This window comes from Aythya marila (assembly GCF_965140915.1).
Source record: "Aythya marila genome assembly, chromosome: 13".
NCBI lineage: Eukaryota > Metazoa > Chordata > Aves > Anseriformes > Anatidae > Aythya > Aythya marila.
The window spans coordinates 11,270,048-11,286,201 of NC_139054.1; the positions used below are offsets into that span (position 1 = coordinate 11,270,048).

Genomic DNA, 16,154 nt, shown 5'->3' on the forward strand with positions numbered 1-16,154 from the left:
TAAATGCAAAATGTAGCTCATTTAATGGCCTTGCGTTCTTGTACCACAGTAGTTGCTTTCTGATAAAATTACACAATTGTGTTTTTTTTTATTTTTTCAAGGAAATGATTACACTTTATTAATTGCATTTAAAAATGGAAACTTCTTCATAATACAGTGAACACAACAGGTTATGTTAACACCATCGTTGATTTAGTTTATGTCTATGGGTCTTAACAGCCATTTTGCAACCATGCCCACTCAAACCAATATAACAAACAGACAGATCCATAAAGCCACATCCAAAGAGTCACTTTCCCAGACAGACTGACTGTAGATTTGAATGGACATTACACTAAAACTGCTGTACAGACACGTGCTGTTTTCAAAACATGGAGGAAATAAACTGACATTAAGGTTGCCATTCAAAGTAACAATATCACAGAAATATAGTGTTTTGCCAACTTTGCAATCTTTACTCACACTATTATGCCTATATAATGCACCATGTATGTAAAATAATCAGGAACAATTTCTACAGGAAGGTCCAGACTGTGCAATTTTTATTGATGCTGGTGAACATACACTCAACTGCATAATCCCAAAAGAGCTACTGGACAACTCATGGGAGAAAAGCAACCAAAAGTTCATGGTTAGACAACTGGGCTCCATGTATTACACACAATACTTCTGTGCCTGCTCTTTTGGAAGTCAACAACAAAAATCCATCTAAGCCTCATTCTTGAGCAGGTATTTCATTATTAGATCAACAATAATAACTCCATACGTGATTTAAGTTAAACTTAAATGCTTTACTGAATTGGGACCTCCATGAGGAGGAAAATCTGACCCATTGTAATGGTACAGTATAATAGCTCAGTTCTTCCTGTCTTAATTGGAAAAGCAAATACCGCAGACCAAGAAAAAAAAAAAAAAAAAAAAAAAAAAAGGAAAAAAATAGAAAGAAACTAACTTGATTTATTTAGCTGGGGAATTTGGAATTTGTTGAGTTAATTTGTCATTAACTCGGGGCAACATTTGCCATGAACAGATCATTTTTTTTAACATCACTTAAATCTATTAGCTTATTTGCTATTTTTTCATATTTTAACACATTCCTCTAAGCAGAAAGGTATGGGACACGACAGTCTCTGACAGTGCACTGAAGCGTCAGAAGCCTTATGCTTTGGCAAATCCCTGTGAACCTTGACACATCCTCAAAGCCATGCAGGACTGTGCAGAGCAGTCACAGTGACCCATTATTCTCAGCCTGCTGATGGAACCATTATGGTCTATCATGTCAATGCATCTTTAACACTCCTTAATCCATAGACTCTTGACACAATGAGCTCAAATGTTTTCTTTCAAGTCTTGGCCATGTATTGTGTTACAGGCCAACTAGGAACATTTTATGTCAGAAATGCATATGTGCATAGTATCCATCTCCTGAATATCCCTGTGACAGCTTGAATGAAGTAAATTATTGTGCATAGATAGCAGCAGGTTTTTGAAAGAAATTCAGCCATTATATTAGTAATTTTATTATCTGAAGTAATTTATATACTTCAGATTACAGAGAAAATAATAAAACAACCCTCTTTCTAAGTTACAAGAGCATAAACAAATGTCTGACGGTAGAAAAATCTCTTTGTTTTCCTTTCTCTGGAATAAAGAAGCAGTGTGGGTTTTTTCTTTTATTTCTTTTAATCTTTGTAAAAATATACTGCAGGCTGTTTGCCAAGTATTGTTCCAGAATAAAAATTTTACAGCAGTGTCATAAAGCACTGAAATTAGCAGTTTATAATGGAAATAGCTGACACAGGCTTTTCCATAGTAGTATTATTGGGTCTTGCTGTAATATTTGCTAGTTCTGAATTCATGAAAAAGATTAGTATTTACATGCTACTAATCTTGATTGATTTATGTATTGATTATAAAAGGTGGATGAGGGGAAAAAGGGCTTTGGAAGCAAAGGAGATAGAGGGTCTTATCCAAAGGTCAGTGAAGTGCATGGAAAAATTCCTGTTCATGTCAAGAAACTTTTGTTAATCTCGTAGTATAGATTTTCTGTACGATGCTTTACCAACATGTCTCCATTCTCATCTCAAGGTACTAGTGAGATAAAGTGGGGATTTTCCATTCTCCTGACTACTTTCTTTTTTTCCTAGCTATTCAGATTCAGCTTTCATAAAAGCAAGTTTTTACTCTAGATAGGAAATACACAGTACTCTGAACTGAGACCACTATATTCATTTTACACTGTTGGTTTAAACAGAAGTCATTTGCCATATTGTTTTCTGTTCTGATCAGTTTTTCTGACTGACAGCAGACAGACAGATAATAAGAACAGAAAACTTATGCATATACAATTAAAATATTACCCTTACCATGAATTCCTGTAAATACATGTAGTGAAAAATATTTAGATTAAGCTATAGAACCCTGAAAAGCAAGACAACTGATGGCAAATAATTGCCTGAGACACGATACTAAAAAACTAATGAATCTATTTCAAAATGCACCATTGGTAACAAATCTGAAATAAGATAGTATGCTAATTTCACAAGAATAGTACAGAACAATTTTATTATTATTATACCTGATCACTTAATTCTGGATAATTCTATACACCACATCCCCCGGCTTCTGTTTGGTATATTGTTCTGGTTTTATTTATATTGAATGATTAATGCATTGCGATCAGGAAAACAAGTCAGGCATATTAAATACATATTAAGGAGTACATATTTTCCTATTTAGTATACAAAGTATTTCATAAATATGAATTATATTACAAAAATAATTTCTGCTACGCTCACACAGTAAGCACTTTGACAATTTCGGACAACCCGTTAGAGTTGCAAGTGTTTCACATAACTGAGAAGGAACTCGAGTTTTAATTGGAGATGAGTCTTACAGCAGATTCTGCATAAACATCAAATATTTTCTTCAGATGCCACAAATACTGCAGAAGTCAGGTTGAACTGTTTTCTTACCTTTTTTTTTTTTTTAATTTTATGTATAGACATGTATGTTTCAAGTGGTCAAATTTATTTCATATGTATGTAATTCATGGTATATTTTAAACAAATATTTGCACAATTTAACATTATAATTCCAGTGGTTTCAAGATGCAGGCCATAAATGTAACCAATTTACACATACTATCGAATGTTCTCTCTTTGCATGCTTGTTACTTTTCAGATAATCTTTAAACAGTGCCATTACAACACCACAAAAGGATTACTCCAGTTCCACCAACTTAAATCCACGTGCAGGATGAAGGACCCAGCTGAGGTATGAACACCAGTACCAGGTTTCTTGTGTTTGCTCTAACAAATCACAAGGAGACGATGGTTTTGCATTTAAGGTACAAAACGTATATGCCTCTTGAGGTTAAATTCAGTGTAATGTGTATAAAGCATCCCTTTGGCAATAGAGTTTGCAGTATCCCTATAGGATTCCACAGGGTATGAGCTTTATGTAGTAAAATCTATTAAGGAGATTCTCCTCTACTTCACAAGTCATATGCAGCTACAGTTAATCAGACACCCCTGGATACACCTGCCTCTATGCCTATCAATATAATATAGTATTTGGAAGTTAAAAGTCAACAAAAGGCACTTTCATCATTAAATAAATGTCCTCTGTAGGCAATAAGATTGCATGATCTATATTTTATTCAAAGCTGTTTGTTCTTCAAGGACTTGAAGGTAGTCAGGTGAACCTTGAAGTTTAGCTTTTAGTTCAAAATATTCACTTTTCCTTTGTTCTACTACAATTTTACTATGATTACCACCTATTAGAGATTTCTTGTTTTTTTTGTCTTGTTGTTTCTCTGGGTAACGTATTTCAAAGCCACTGACCCCTATGCTGTTGTATTCTTTTTTACTTTCAAGGAAATTTTGAATAAATACATTGGAATCCCTCCCAGGGAATAACTCGTCCAGTTCATCGATTGTGCTAAGTCTTTTTCTTGTGTCCACATGCAATAAATCCTTCTCCTTGTCATTAATATTTCTCAGAATGACTTTTTGCCCTGGTGGATCAGCAAACGTGAAGCCCGTTTCAGACTCCTTTAAGCCACAAGTATGGCTTTTACTCATCTGCTCAATGGTTTGAGGAATGAAGGCCTCTGCGCCTAGTCCGTCTTTTTTGTTTGACTTGTGATCGTGCTTTCTTAGCTGCAGTTGCATAGAACTGCATTCTTGATTTCCAATCCCTTCATGCTTTACAGTTGGTTTTTTGTTGCGACGAAGCACAAAAACAAGAAGACAAAAAGCAACAAACACTGTTAAAATAAGCACAACTAATATGCTTAAGATTAGGATGGACAATGGAACTGGGCCACCAGGAGGACTCCGAACCGGTCCCAGTGGTGTAGTAAAAGAGACAGCGGGCACGGGACTAGTGAACAGACCAGATGGCTTGTTTAAAAGTTTAGGACAGAGGATCTCATTTTTCAGAGACTTAAGTTCAATGTTAGCAAACTGTACAGGTGTTTCACATTTTAATTCCTTCACCACAATACCTTCATTTAGTTTTTCAAGCCACAGTTTTAAAGCAACTAAATCACAAGTGCAGTCCCACGGATTACCTTCCAAATCAATTTGTGTAAGAGATTTTAGCTGATCAAGAACACCACTTACAGGTAAGTACATGAAATGATTGTTCCTCAGATTCAGCCTGGCAAGCGGTGCCCCAGCAAAAATGTATGCTGGCAAGCTGCGCAGAAGATTGTTGTTCAGGTAGAGCAACTGCAAATTTGGCATCAAGTCAAAGGTGCCTGCTAAGATTTCTTTGATGACATTGTATTCCAAATACAGATACTGCAAGTTGTGGAGGCCAGCAAACATTTCTGGGCTCAGACGCTCAATCTGATTGCCATTGAGATACAATCTCCGTAAATTTGTAAGGTTGCGGAAAACTTCTCCTTTGATCGCCGAAATCCGATTGCTGCCTAGATGTAGTAAATCCAGCCCCTCAAATTCAATGAAATCTGTAGTGTCCACATCCTTAATATAGTTGCCATTTACATGCAATTTCTTGGCATTTAAAGGTTTTGGTAGGAGTTCAGCCATTGACTCTATATTTCTTTCTTGGCAATTTACACTTAATCCCAAGTCTGAAGGATGTGTTTTGCAAATGCAGGGGACTGGGCAAGGAGTTAAAGGAGGCACCCTGGTCTGATAAGATACAATTTGACTGAGATTACGATTAGACAGCGCTTTGCCTGCTACTATCCCCGAGATCTTTGAAGGATTTGTAGTCTTCGGCGGCTTTGTGACTAATCTGTGCACTGATGTTTGAGTGGTGTGGCCATTTGGTGTGCTGTAACCAGGCTCCAGCTGCGAGGGAGGTAGAACACGCACATCAAAATCACTCCCTGTCCCCATGGAGCACAGCTCTTGCTTGTTGGTTTCTTTCAGCAACCTTCCATACAAGTCACTGGGAGTTTCACAGATAGCTTCTCCAATGTAGATATTATAGGGCATGTTCTCCAGCCATGCTTTCAAGGGCAACAAATCACAAGTACAATTCCAGGGGTTGTCTTCCAGCTGTAATTCGACAATTCGCCCAATGTGTTCCAGGACTCCAATGTATGGAAGCTTCTGTATTCGATTCCCTCGTATATCCAGATGGGTTAGAGAAGCAAATCGAAAAATATTATCGGGAAGGAATGAAATCAGATTGTCATTAAGGATAAGGACTTTCAGCTTGTGAAGCTTATTAAAGGCTCCCCGTTCAATAAACTTGATTAAATTGTAGTCAGCTTGGAGATACTCCAAGTTCTCTATGCCCAGGAAAGTGTCAGCACGGAGAATCTTTAATTCATTGTTGTTCAAGTGCAACTGTTTTAATGCACTAAGACCCATAAAGGCCCCTCCCTCAATGTTCTGTAACTTATTATTACCCAATTGCAAGGACACTGCATGTGTGAAATTAAGAAAGGTATTTGGATATAGAATAATTAGCAGGTTGTTTTGAAAATTTAGGTGGTAAAAATTAGACCACGGTGGTTTAAGCTGATTTGGTCTGTAGACTGCAACCTTCTCACAGTTGACATAAAGTACATTCTCAACTGACACACAGGAGCAAACATTGCAAATTTCCACAGATATATCAGCATCTGCAGTTGTAGAAGAAACTGGAGATGACAGAACCAGAAAGAGCCACAGAAACATCTTCTTGTGATCAGCAAGCAACCTTAGGCTCCTGAACAAAGATAAAGAATCTAAAGAAGAAAGAAGGAAAGAAAAAAGAAAACGTTTTTCAGTTGTCATTGTTCCAAAAAGTCATTTGGGTTAAAAATTGTATTCCACTGAGCTACTGTACCTGCCAAGGATTATAGATAAACTACAAGCATTGAATTTAAAATAACATGAAAGATTTTAACAACCAAACAAATACACAGGAGCTAGAATTTCAAATACAGAATGTAAATCTCTGTAAACAAACACAAATAACTTTAAGGTCTGTCAAATATATTTCTATCTGTTGTACATGACAAACATGCATAGCTAACAAAGTAAAATAACCAAAGGAGATTCCAATTTTATGCATATTTACTCTCCTCAGCCCTGCACTGCTCATATGTTGCTGTGCGTTTCAGGGATATTAAACATAAATGCTGATGTTATGCATGCCCAAGCATCTAGGTTGGGAAAGCACCATATAGAAAGGATGAAGATGCAGGCACAGAAGAGAATGTCAATACTCAATGTAGGTATCTATTGCGTTGACGCATACAGGTTATCACTACAGTAAGAGTGAAATTCACTCAAGGGATACACAGGCATGCACAAATACAGTTTCTGTCTCTTGTTTTATCCAGTTTAAAAGAATTGGTGGTACATTGATCACAGAAATACAATGAGTTATCCACAAAATGAGAAGATCAGCTCCGGGTGACCAATGCAAGCACACAGATATGGAAGAAGCATGCACAGGCATACAGCCCCATCCCCCGGAATAACAATACCCTGACTTGCAGGGTATTCAGCCACAGTTTGCCAGTTTGACACTACCGAAACCTGCCTGAGAGGAACTTTTTTTTTTTTTTTTAAAAAAAAAAAAAAAACAACAACGTTATGTAATTTGCTCTGATCCCTGCACTGATACAGCAGTGGCTTTCAAGAACCCTCCACATATTGTCAGGCCAGCTGAGCTGCCATTTTTCACGCAGAACTGGAGCCACAGCATTTCCTCTGAGTTAGAAGCTGGATTTCCCCCCCGTCCCCCTTTTAAAAAAATCAGTCAATAATCGATGCATTACTCCCCCTCTCATCCCACTCCCCCATCCCTCCCCCACCCCCAGCTTTCCCATTGCCCCATTTCCCAACTTGTTGTCCCTCTCATTTCCCGCTGTGGGAAGCCACCGAGTTGAAAGGAGGGAGCCAGGATGGAGTGGAAAAAGCAGGAGCCAGCTGGAGGGAGGAGAATCGGGCTGGAGGGAGCCTCAGGGAGGAGAGGATGCGCCGGGGGACCTGGAAGGGAGGGCAGAGGAGGGACAAGGGAGGAAGGAAGGGAGGACAGAAGGACAAGAGGGAGGGGGAAAGCGGAGGGAGCAAGGAAGGGAGAGGGAAAAGGATGGCTGAAGGGGTCAGGGAGGCCCCGGAGAGGGGCCAGAGGGAGCAGAGGGTGCGGAGCAGCAGCTGCTGATTCCCGGGGGCTGCCGGCCCTGCCCGCGGCGAGAGTGCCCGGGGGCAGCCCCGCGCCCCCTGCCCCAGCTCCCTCCCCCCGTATCCCTGCCTCGCCCACGCTCGGGTCCCCTCCTCTTCCTCAGCCCCGGGGCCCCGGCCGGTGCCGAGCGGGGACGCGGCGCGGCGCTGGGGCGGCGAGCCCGGCCAGGAGCGCAGGCACTACCGCAATTTTTTGCCGCAACACGGTGGCCGGAGCCGGCTTGCCTGGTGCCGGCTCCCCCGTACCGTGGGCGCCCCGTCGCCCTCTGCCTCCCGGCGAGGGAAGGCAGGCGGGGCGCGGGCGCACACGCTCCGCGAACACCCGGCGGCTGGGAGCGGGCACAGCGCGGCGATGCAGCCCGGCATCCCTTCCACCCCTCCGCAACAAGGTACAGCCGTGTGCCCCCCCCGCTCCCCCCCCTCCGCCTCTTCCCGCACCTTTGCAAAGTCCAGCCCGCAGGGCATTCATCCTCACGCCCTCTCCCCCAGCCCCGCCGCACGGATCCTGCCCTCCCGTCCCTCCCGCACCTCCAGCGGCTCATGCAGCCCCGCCGGGGCTCCGGGAGGCGGCCGGCTGCCGGGAAGAGGCGAGCGCGATGGAGAGGACTCCGGCAGGAAGCCACCGTCTCCTCAGCTTTGCACCCCCCCCCCCCCCCCTTTTAAAACAGCAATAATCATTACAGTAGTAGCAACAAAACCTTCGGAATAATTCCGAGCAATTAAAACGCCACCGCAAACGCCGCGGCCCCCTCCCCGCCCGCACTCGCGCGCCCGGCGGGGCGGCCGGCCGCCCCCGGGGATTGGGGGGGATGCTCGGCGGCCGGCTCGGCACCCTCCCTACCTCGGCGGCCGGGGGTCGTCGCGGCCCCGCCGCGCTCCGCTGCTCTCCCCTCGAAGTCTCCCCGCCGGCAGCTCCGCGGAGCCCCCCTCCCCCGGGGCCAGCACCCCCCGGCGGCGCCGGGTGCGGAGCGGAGGCGCTGCCCGGCGCTGCGGTAGCCCGGCGAGCTCCGCCGCATGCAGCAAGCGCCCCGCCGAGCCCTGCCCCGCCACCGCGGTCCTCCGCACACATGCGGGGAGAGGATCCCTCTGCACACGGGCGCCCGCTCCCATCGCACTGCTCTCGCCCACCCCTTGCACGCAGCAGAGAGCCCCCTCCCCTTCGCCTCGCACACAGACGCACACACGCTCGGAGAGGGAAGGAGACGCCGCTTCGGGGAGGCAAGCCCAGCACATCGCAGCCTCCAAAGCCTCTCCCGCACACGCCGTTACCTTTCCCGGAGAGATGCCGGGCTGCGCCCCCGGGGAGCTCGGGCGGCTGCGGCGGGGCGGGCGGCGCCCCCCGGGGCGGTGAGAGCGGCGGGGCCCCGCTGCTGCTGCCATGGGCGGCCGCAGCCACAAGTGCAGCCCGCGGCACAGCCGGGACGGGGCCAGCCCGCCCCCGGCCGCCCAGCACCGCGGTGCTGGGAAAAGCAGAGAGGGGGAAGGAGAGGAAAGAAAGGACCCCCCCTCCTCTCCTCGGGTTTTCTGACAATTCCCCCCTCCCCCGCCTTGAAACAAAAGTAGAGGTGGAAACTGAGTGGGCAGGACGGTAACATTTGCTGCATTCAATGTGAATCGCAATTATGGAACAAAATCACTGTGAGGAGACGTAACCAACCCGTTCTTAAGACAACGCGGCTATGTGTGCATTTTATTCTTTGTGGTTAGGTGAAATTCCTCCTCTGCTTAGGTAACAGCTGCAGTCTGATGAAAAAAAAATCCTCCAATGTTAGGCACTTGTGCAAAACAGATTCTGCTAATTGAGAACTCCTATTTACTCTCCATTTCATAATATGAGTTTAAAAGGTAACGAGTACCCCTGAACAAGGTGACATCTCTTTCCCAGGCAGAAGAGTCAGTTAACCAAATGAAATCTTGCAAGGGGAGTTCAACTGTTTGTCCTTTACTGTGAACGCTAACATAATTTCACATAGAAAACTGGTCATGTATTGCACCCATACCAGTGGTAGTTTGGGGTAGTAAACATCAAGGAATGGAAAAACAGCAACTGCTTTCTTCATTTACAGATATGAAATAAATAGCTTGCTCTGAAAGCTGTCTGCATCTAATTGAAATAATTGCAGAATGTTATTTTGCATTATGCGGATAGACTGATACCTGAAAACAAATGCAGCTGAGACATCAATAATTTGCATATCACAACAGAACTGAAAGTGATCTATGATTAATATTCAGCCAATTAAAAACTAAAGTCTTTAAAATGTAAACTCCCTTAATTATTGAACCATTAACAAAGTACTATTCACATAAAAGGGAATGCATGTATAAAAAGGGCCTGGTTTAGAAGGATTTGCTTAAAGTTTAAGCTGTTTTTCTGTATTGCTTTATTTAAATAAACTTCTAGAATAGAGAGAATAGGTTTATAATAAAATTAATTTAGAAAAATATCTGGCTTATAAGTATATTTTAACAGGCACAGAAATGCAGGTGTACAGATGAAGGTGCCAGTTTTGTTTAACCAGCTATATTAAGCCGGATGTTAAAAACTTCCTTGCTCGTTTAGCAGGTTAAACACCATAAAGATGATATCAAAGACAGATCCCTACTCCCACCAACATTCCTTGCTTAGAGACTGAATCAAAAGTCAACCAAGGAGCATAACAAAAGATCATATTTTGACCAAGTAAACCATGAAATGAAGAAGCATTGAAGAGAACTGCAATTGCGCTATAACTAAATAATTCTTGATGTTTGTATTACAAGTGGCTATTGACAATGACATATGTTCATGATGCTGTAGAACTTATCTGACAATGAAACTTAGTTATGCAACACAATTTAATTGTTCAGATTTTAGTATGCCGTATATTTTTTTTTATTATTATTTCTGATTTGCAGTCATGAAAAATAACTCCTCCTCCAAACCTTATTTAAGTGGTTCTAAGCCACTTGTCCTAACCCACAACATGTCAGACTCACTAAGATTTAGGCTGATACATCAGGACAACAAACCAAACCAAACTGAGGATAAAGTATAATATAAGCATGAGCTTAAAGTCAAGATTGTGATCTAAGATGATGGCATGCTTAAGGAATAATTCAGTTTAAGGGGTTACATCCTAGAATCCTAGGGGTTGTACCCCCTTGAGATCTAGACTAAACTTCTGTCATCAACAGTAGAAATTTTCTAGGTAGCCTGGTGGTAGATAGTAACTGGAAGACAGAAGAGACATAAAGGGCAAGTCAGACTATCTAGTCTGGTTTCCTGAAGTTTCCAAGATTACTTCAGGCTACACACCATGCCCGTTATTGACATCTCTCACCTTTTCTTAACTGTCTAGTTGTGATGGAACCTCATTTATTCCTCTTGATATTTTTTTTCTCTGGCCTGTCTGTTGTTTGCTACAGGAACATGTATTTTTCTTCAGTTTAGAAAAAGGAGAGCAAAAACTATCAAGCAGATAGATTAGTAACATGGTATTTTGCAAAAAGACGTATCTGAGGAAGAAGTGGAAAGGTGAGATACACCACTGCCCACTGAAGGAGACATGCACGAGTGGCATTCAGTAATAGTACAGTTAGCTTATAAATCATGTCATTACTGCATCTAAGAGAAGTTAATGGCAGAGCAAGGTAATTTTTACTTTTGTCTACTGAAATTCATCATGTAATCTGCTCAGAAACTATATATAAACTTATTTGTATTTTGCTGCCTTTCACATTTCTGTGAGAGCTTCTATATAACATTTTCCTTCTAAATACACAGACATGCTTGGTCACCTACCTCTCCCAAGTTACTTCTGGGCTGTTGCAAGAACCTGAAACTAAAACTGCATTTGATGTCTGTCAGGAGAAAAATCTTCAGCAACAGAATCATCAAAATGCAGAGGCCAATTGAAATGCTGAATCTCCTGCCCACAGCCCAAAACTTTGGAGAGCATTTTCCTTAAGCTGCTCAGCACACACGAACATAGGATTTCAGCTTAAGTTAAGGGAAGTACTTTTCAATGAATTACTTTTTTATTTCATCCACAGTAATTTTATGAAAAATGAACTGATAGGAAATGAGAGCTAAAAATCCTAAGCATTCTTGGGAGATTTACCTGCACATTTTAAGTTTGCAGATGACACCAAGTTAGGTGCATGTGTCAATCTGCTTGAAGGTAGGAAGGCTCTGCAGGAGGATCTGGATAGCCTGGACCAATGGGCTGAGGCTAACTGTATGAAGATTATTATCTGAACTGAGGCTGCATTTGTACATATGTGTGGGGTTGTTTAACACAATTGCTTACGTCCTATATATGCTTATGTCCTGCTTATGGCTGCAAGAGCATCCTAAATGATTGTTCCCCATGTACTGAATTGCATATCTCTGCTCTCTCCACAGTTTGTCTGTTGCAATCCTGAAAATTAAAAAAGGGTTAGTACCCTCTAGTTTGAACTAACAAGAGATACTGATTGCCCACACACCTGTGGTTCTTGAAATCTGAAGACAAAGACTAGAAATTGCAATTACCATGACCAGCTGGGGAGCAGGCCTTAGTTGTTCATGCACTGACTTATGTGCTGGCCAGCTGTGAGCAAGCCTGGTGTACCCTGCTGCCAAAATCATACCTGGGAGAGAAGCAGTGTGCACACAGATATGTTTGGGTTGCTCTGTTTGAAAAGGCTCATGCCAGAAGATGAAACTCTCATAAAAGTCACCACAAATTACAGGGAATTACTATGAATTGGACTCTAATTTATAATTATTATGTTAACACCACACATTATGCCTTCCTTCTCAAAAAGAATGATAAAGACAGACCAACAGTTAATGTTGTGATACTTTGCACAGGGCCCAGGTAGCAAAGAAACTATTTCGTTTGAACACATGGGAAGCTGGTTAACAATGCTTTGAATAAAAAGTAAAGGCTCATGTGGGCTTTGTCTGCTTCTGGAGTTTCCATGGTTAAACAATTTCTGTTTAACAAGTCTACAGCATGTTTCTGCTCACAGATAAATCAGTAACAACTGCCATACTCAGCAAACAACAACCAACACAGCAAAATACAACAATGACTACAGAGAAGCATCTTATAATAGGGCTTCAACTGATAGGACATAGCCTTTTGAGGAGGAAAAAAAAAAAAAGGCAATAACTCTACTCATTGTCCTCATCTCCTGTGTATTTAGCCAGACTGTCTGTCAGAAAAGGGGGAGGGAGAGCATCCTTGAAAACTCCGTATGTACTGGAGTGAGTCTCTGCATGTGCATCCTTTTAAAGGTACAGTGTGATAGGAAACAGTGTGAGTCTGAAATACACTGAAGGCAGAACCGCTGTGAAAGGGTACTGTGCTAAATAAGGTGGAAGAAATGCTGTCAAATACACGTCTCTGCATGGCTCCATATTATTTCTACCTAACTTACTCCATTTTATCTAGGAGTCCTCTTCAATGTGCAACAAATAACCTATCACCTGCTCCAGGAAAACATCACCCAAGAAAACACTGACATGTATGCATCCCTTCAACAAGGATTGGTAGGGGTTTTTCATTCCATTTTTTCCTAGTCATTTGCAATGAGTCAATTTCTTGAAAGTTTGATAAAGTAGGCATGCTGCTGGTATTGGGTCTGCTGACTTTGTAAACTCAGCCTGGGGGGATGTGCAGCCCCATAACAGTACTCTTGCCAGATATAATGGTCAGGGCACAGTGGGCAGGCATTTAAATTCATTAAATTGCAATATGCCAGTGCAGTGCCATCAGTACATGTTTACTTACTTTCTCTATGCTTGTTTACCCAGGGATTGTTTAATCTCTAGCTCACTGTCAGAAGCTCAACCCAAGCTTGGCCTATCCTGCTGTCCCCTGAGACAATGAAGAGTGTGAAATAAGAAGACAAAGAAAAAAAACCACCACCAACAAAACAAACAAACAAATAAACAAACCAAACAAAAACTAGTGGATGCAGAACTTATCTGAAATATTGCTAAGTAAGACTGCATGATCTAAGGTCAAATGTGAAACCTAGAAGCAACTGCTGTTATCCTGCCCAACACTGTTGTAAATTGATTTCTTAGGAAAAGGCATATATTTACAGTAAGGATTCCATGCCACAAAACTCTGATATTATCAAATATTTCTGAATTAGGAGATAATACTATATCCTCCCTGAGTGAATGGCCTATGAAAATAATATAACGATGGTCATGTATTGCAGAGGAATACCAAGTTTAAGAAAATTTGACCCAGGTTGGAAATGATGGAGGACAGAAAGAGGTGCTATGAAGGAGAAAATAATTATCATACGACAAGGCTTGTTTCTTTGGTTGCTTCTAATAACTTATCTTGTCTACTACAATGGAGCAGTTGTAGCTCTCTTTCATGGCATGAATGCCATAGCTGTTAGGCTTCAACCCGGTCAGGTTCGATAGGTTGAGGTCACATAACATTAACAGAATGTGAATAACTTATTTAGAATACTCTAATATAAATTCTCACTGCCTCAAGTTTTTCTCACATGTGAGACTAACCCTTATCACCTTCCAGAACTCCAGAAATAAACTTCTTACATGGATGAAGATGGAAGGTATAACCCTCTTATCAAGCTACCTGTAAGCAGAAAAGTCTCTTACTTTATTTCTTAGACAGTTCACGAATAAAGCTGCATGACAAAAGAGAATAAAGTAATTTTCATCCAGTCTAAGAGTGAAAAAAAAACACACCTTGCTTTCATAAAAGCTTAAGCTGGTTCTGGATCTTGGATGTAGAGCCTCAAGCTGTGACTTTATGGAACAGGGAATGAGTACAGAGCAACTTGTTAGCTAACTACTGTGTCTCCCAGTACGCTGGGAGGGCCACCTCCCAAATACTGCCATTCCTTTGCTCATCAGCTGAAAGATAATTGTGGCAGAATGAACAGACATCTACAGAAGAAGCCAGGTGCATTACATTTGGTGCTTGGTTTAGGGAATGACTTACATGAGGGAGGAAATATCTAAACCAAAATTAAGATATTGCATGAGTTTGCTTGCTGCTCTACTTTAATCTTCTTTTGCTTCTGGGGTTTCTTTTGTAGCTGCCCTAATTTCCTCTACGTTTACATGTCCTATTAATTTCAGTGAAGACCTCCATGAAGCCTGAAGGCTCATAAACTGACAGACTTTCCATTACTGTTTTTAAAAAATAAGGCATACTCTAGCTTTCCTATTACCTGTAGCCTTTCACAAAGGAAGGTTGGACTTTCAAGAGAGCAGAAATCACAGCTACTTCATTAACTGAGTGGTGACATGTTCTTAAACCTAATGATTATAGACCACTGCTTATCTGATATAAAAGGCTTCAGGGAACAAATGCTGAAAAAGTAATAAAAGAAGAGATGTTTGCTTTAAACAACGAATATTTTGATGCCAAATCAGAATGTTCAAGGAAGAAACTGAGATTTATATGGACATCTCATCTTTTTCAAGAATGTCAGCCCTGCCTGGGTGGAAGGGGTCTTCTCATTAACTGGCTGCTTCATATAGCTCTCTCCAAGGCCTAAACAACCAACTCAGAAAGTTACAAAACCAGGTAAAATGAAATCTTAACAAAGGTTTAAGCACAGAAATATGTAGAGACAGCTCTGCTGTGTTCTCCACTGGATAGATGCACCAGGGAAAGGAAGCTGAATGATCAAAAAGAAAACGGAAAAACACAGAAATATCTGTAAAAAATTAAAGGTAGGTTTTGAGGTGAGTAAAGTGATTACTTGGGGCAGTGAAGACTTTTAAATGACTTGAGAAGACTTTTTTTTTTTTTTTCTTTCTTTAACTCCCTACAGCTTACAAACTACTTCAAAAGAAAGAGAATTCTGATGATATAACATAAACCTTGTAGTCGTGGCACTGCTAAGGGTGTCCTGGCTTTTGACAACATGGTATGTCCGGCATCTACAGATAAAAGTGAGACAGGTGCTTAGAAAAAAATGACAGAAAAGTAGGTGTGTCAGTAGGAAAGGTCAAGCTCCATTCACGTTTCTATTTACAGGGCAGTTTCATGAAAGAGGCAAGATACCACAGACTGTCCTCACTATTCCTCCTTTTCATGTCCCTACCAGCCAAAGGGGCTAGTCATAGTCCTCCCTTGTGCCATCTCTGTCATTTACTAGAGACTCCTTGAACCATTCATTAACCTCAAAATATTTTTCTTTTTTCCTTCTCATGGTTAGGTTAGTTTTCAGCCAGATTAGGGAATGGGATTGGTTTATAATGAGCTCCAGTAGGTGTCAAAGCCTAGCCCCTTACAAGGTGGGAGAGACATGGAAAGATGAACTGAACTGAACACTAGCAACAACACATATTATATCATTTTTACAATGTCCTTTGCAACTTCACAGTCATATAAATCCAGGGGAATTCAATTTTATTCAAAGTTTATACAAAAAATAAAAGAAGGAAAGTAAACTCTAGAAGAGTTTGTTCCACTAGAACAAGGTCCAGATTTTCTCACCCTTGGGCCCTTTAACATTTAA

The 16,154-nt window shown here is 41.8% G+C and overlaps 1 protein-coding gene across 1 annotated transcript; it reads right to left on the reverse strand.

The window, feature by feature from the left end:
- Positions 1-3,401: 3,401 nt before the first annotated feature.
- On the reverse strand, positions 3,402-8,546 carry SLITRK4 (SLIT and NTRK like family member 4). The gene is made up of 2 exons (XM_082770776.1): positions 8,503-8,546; positions 3,402-6,214 (listed from the first exon to the last, which is right to left on the reverse strand). Exon 2 carries the CDS (start codon positions 6,162-6,164, stop codon positions 3,651-3,653), a length of 2,514 nt encoding a protein of 837 aa, XP_082626902.1. The 5' UTR covers positions 6,165-6,214; positions 8,503-8,546; the 3' UTR covers positions 3,402-3,650.
- Between the last annotated feature and the right edge of the window lie 7,608 nt (positions 8,547-16,154).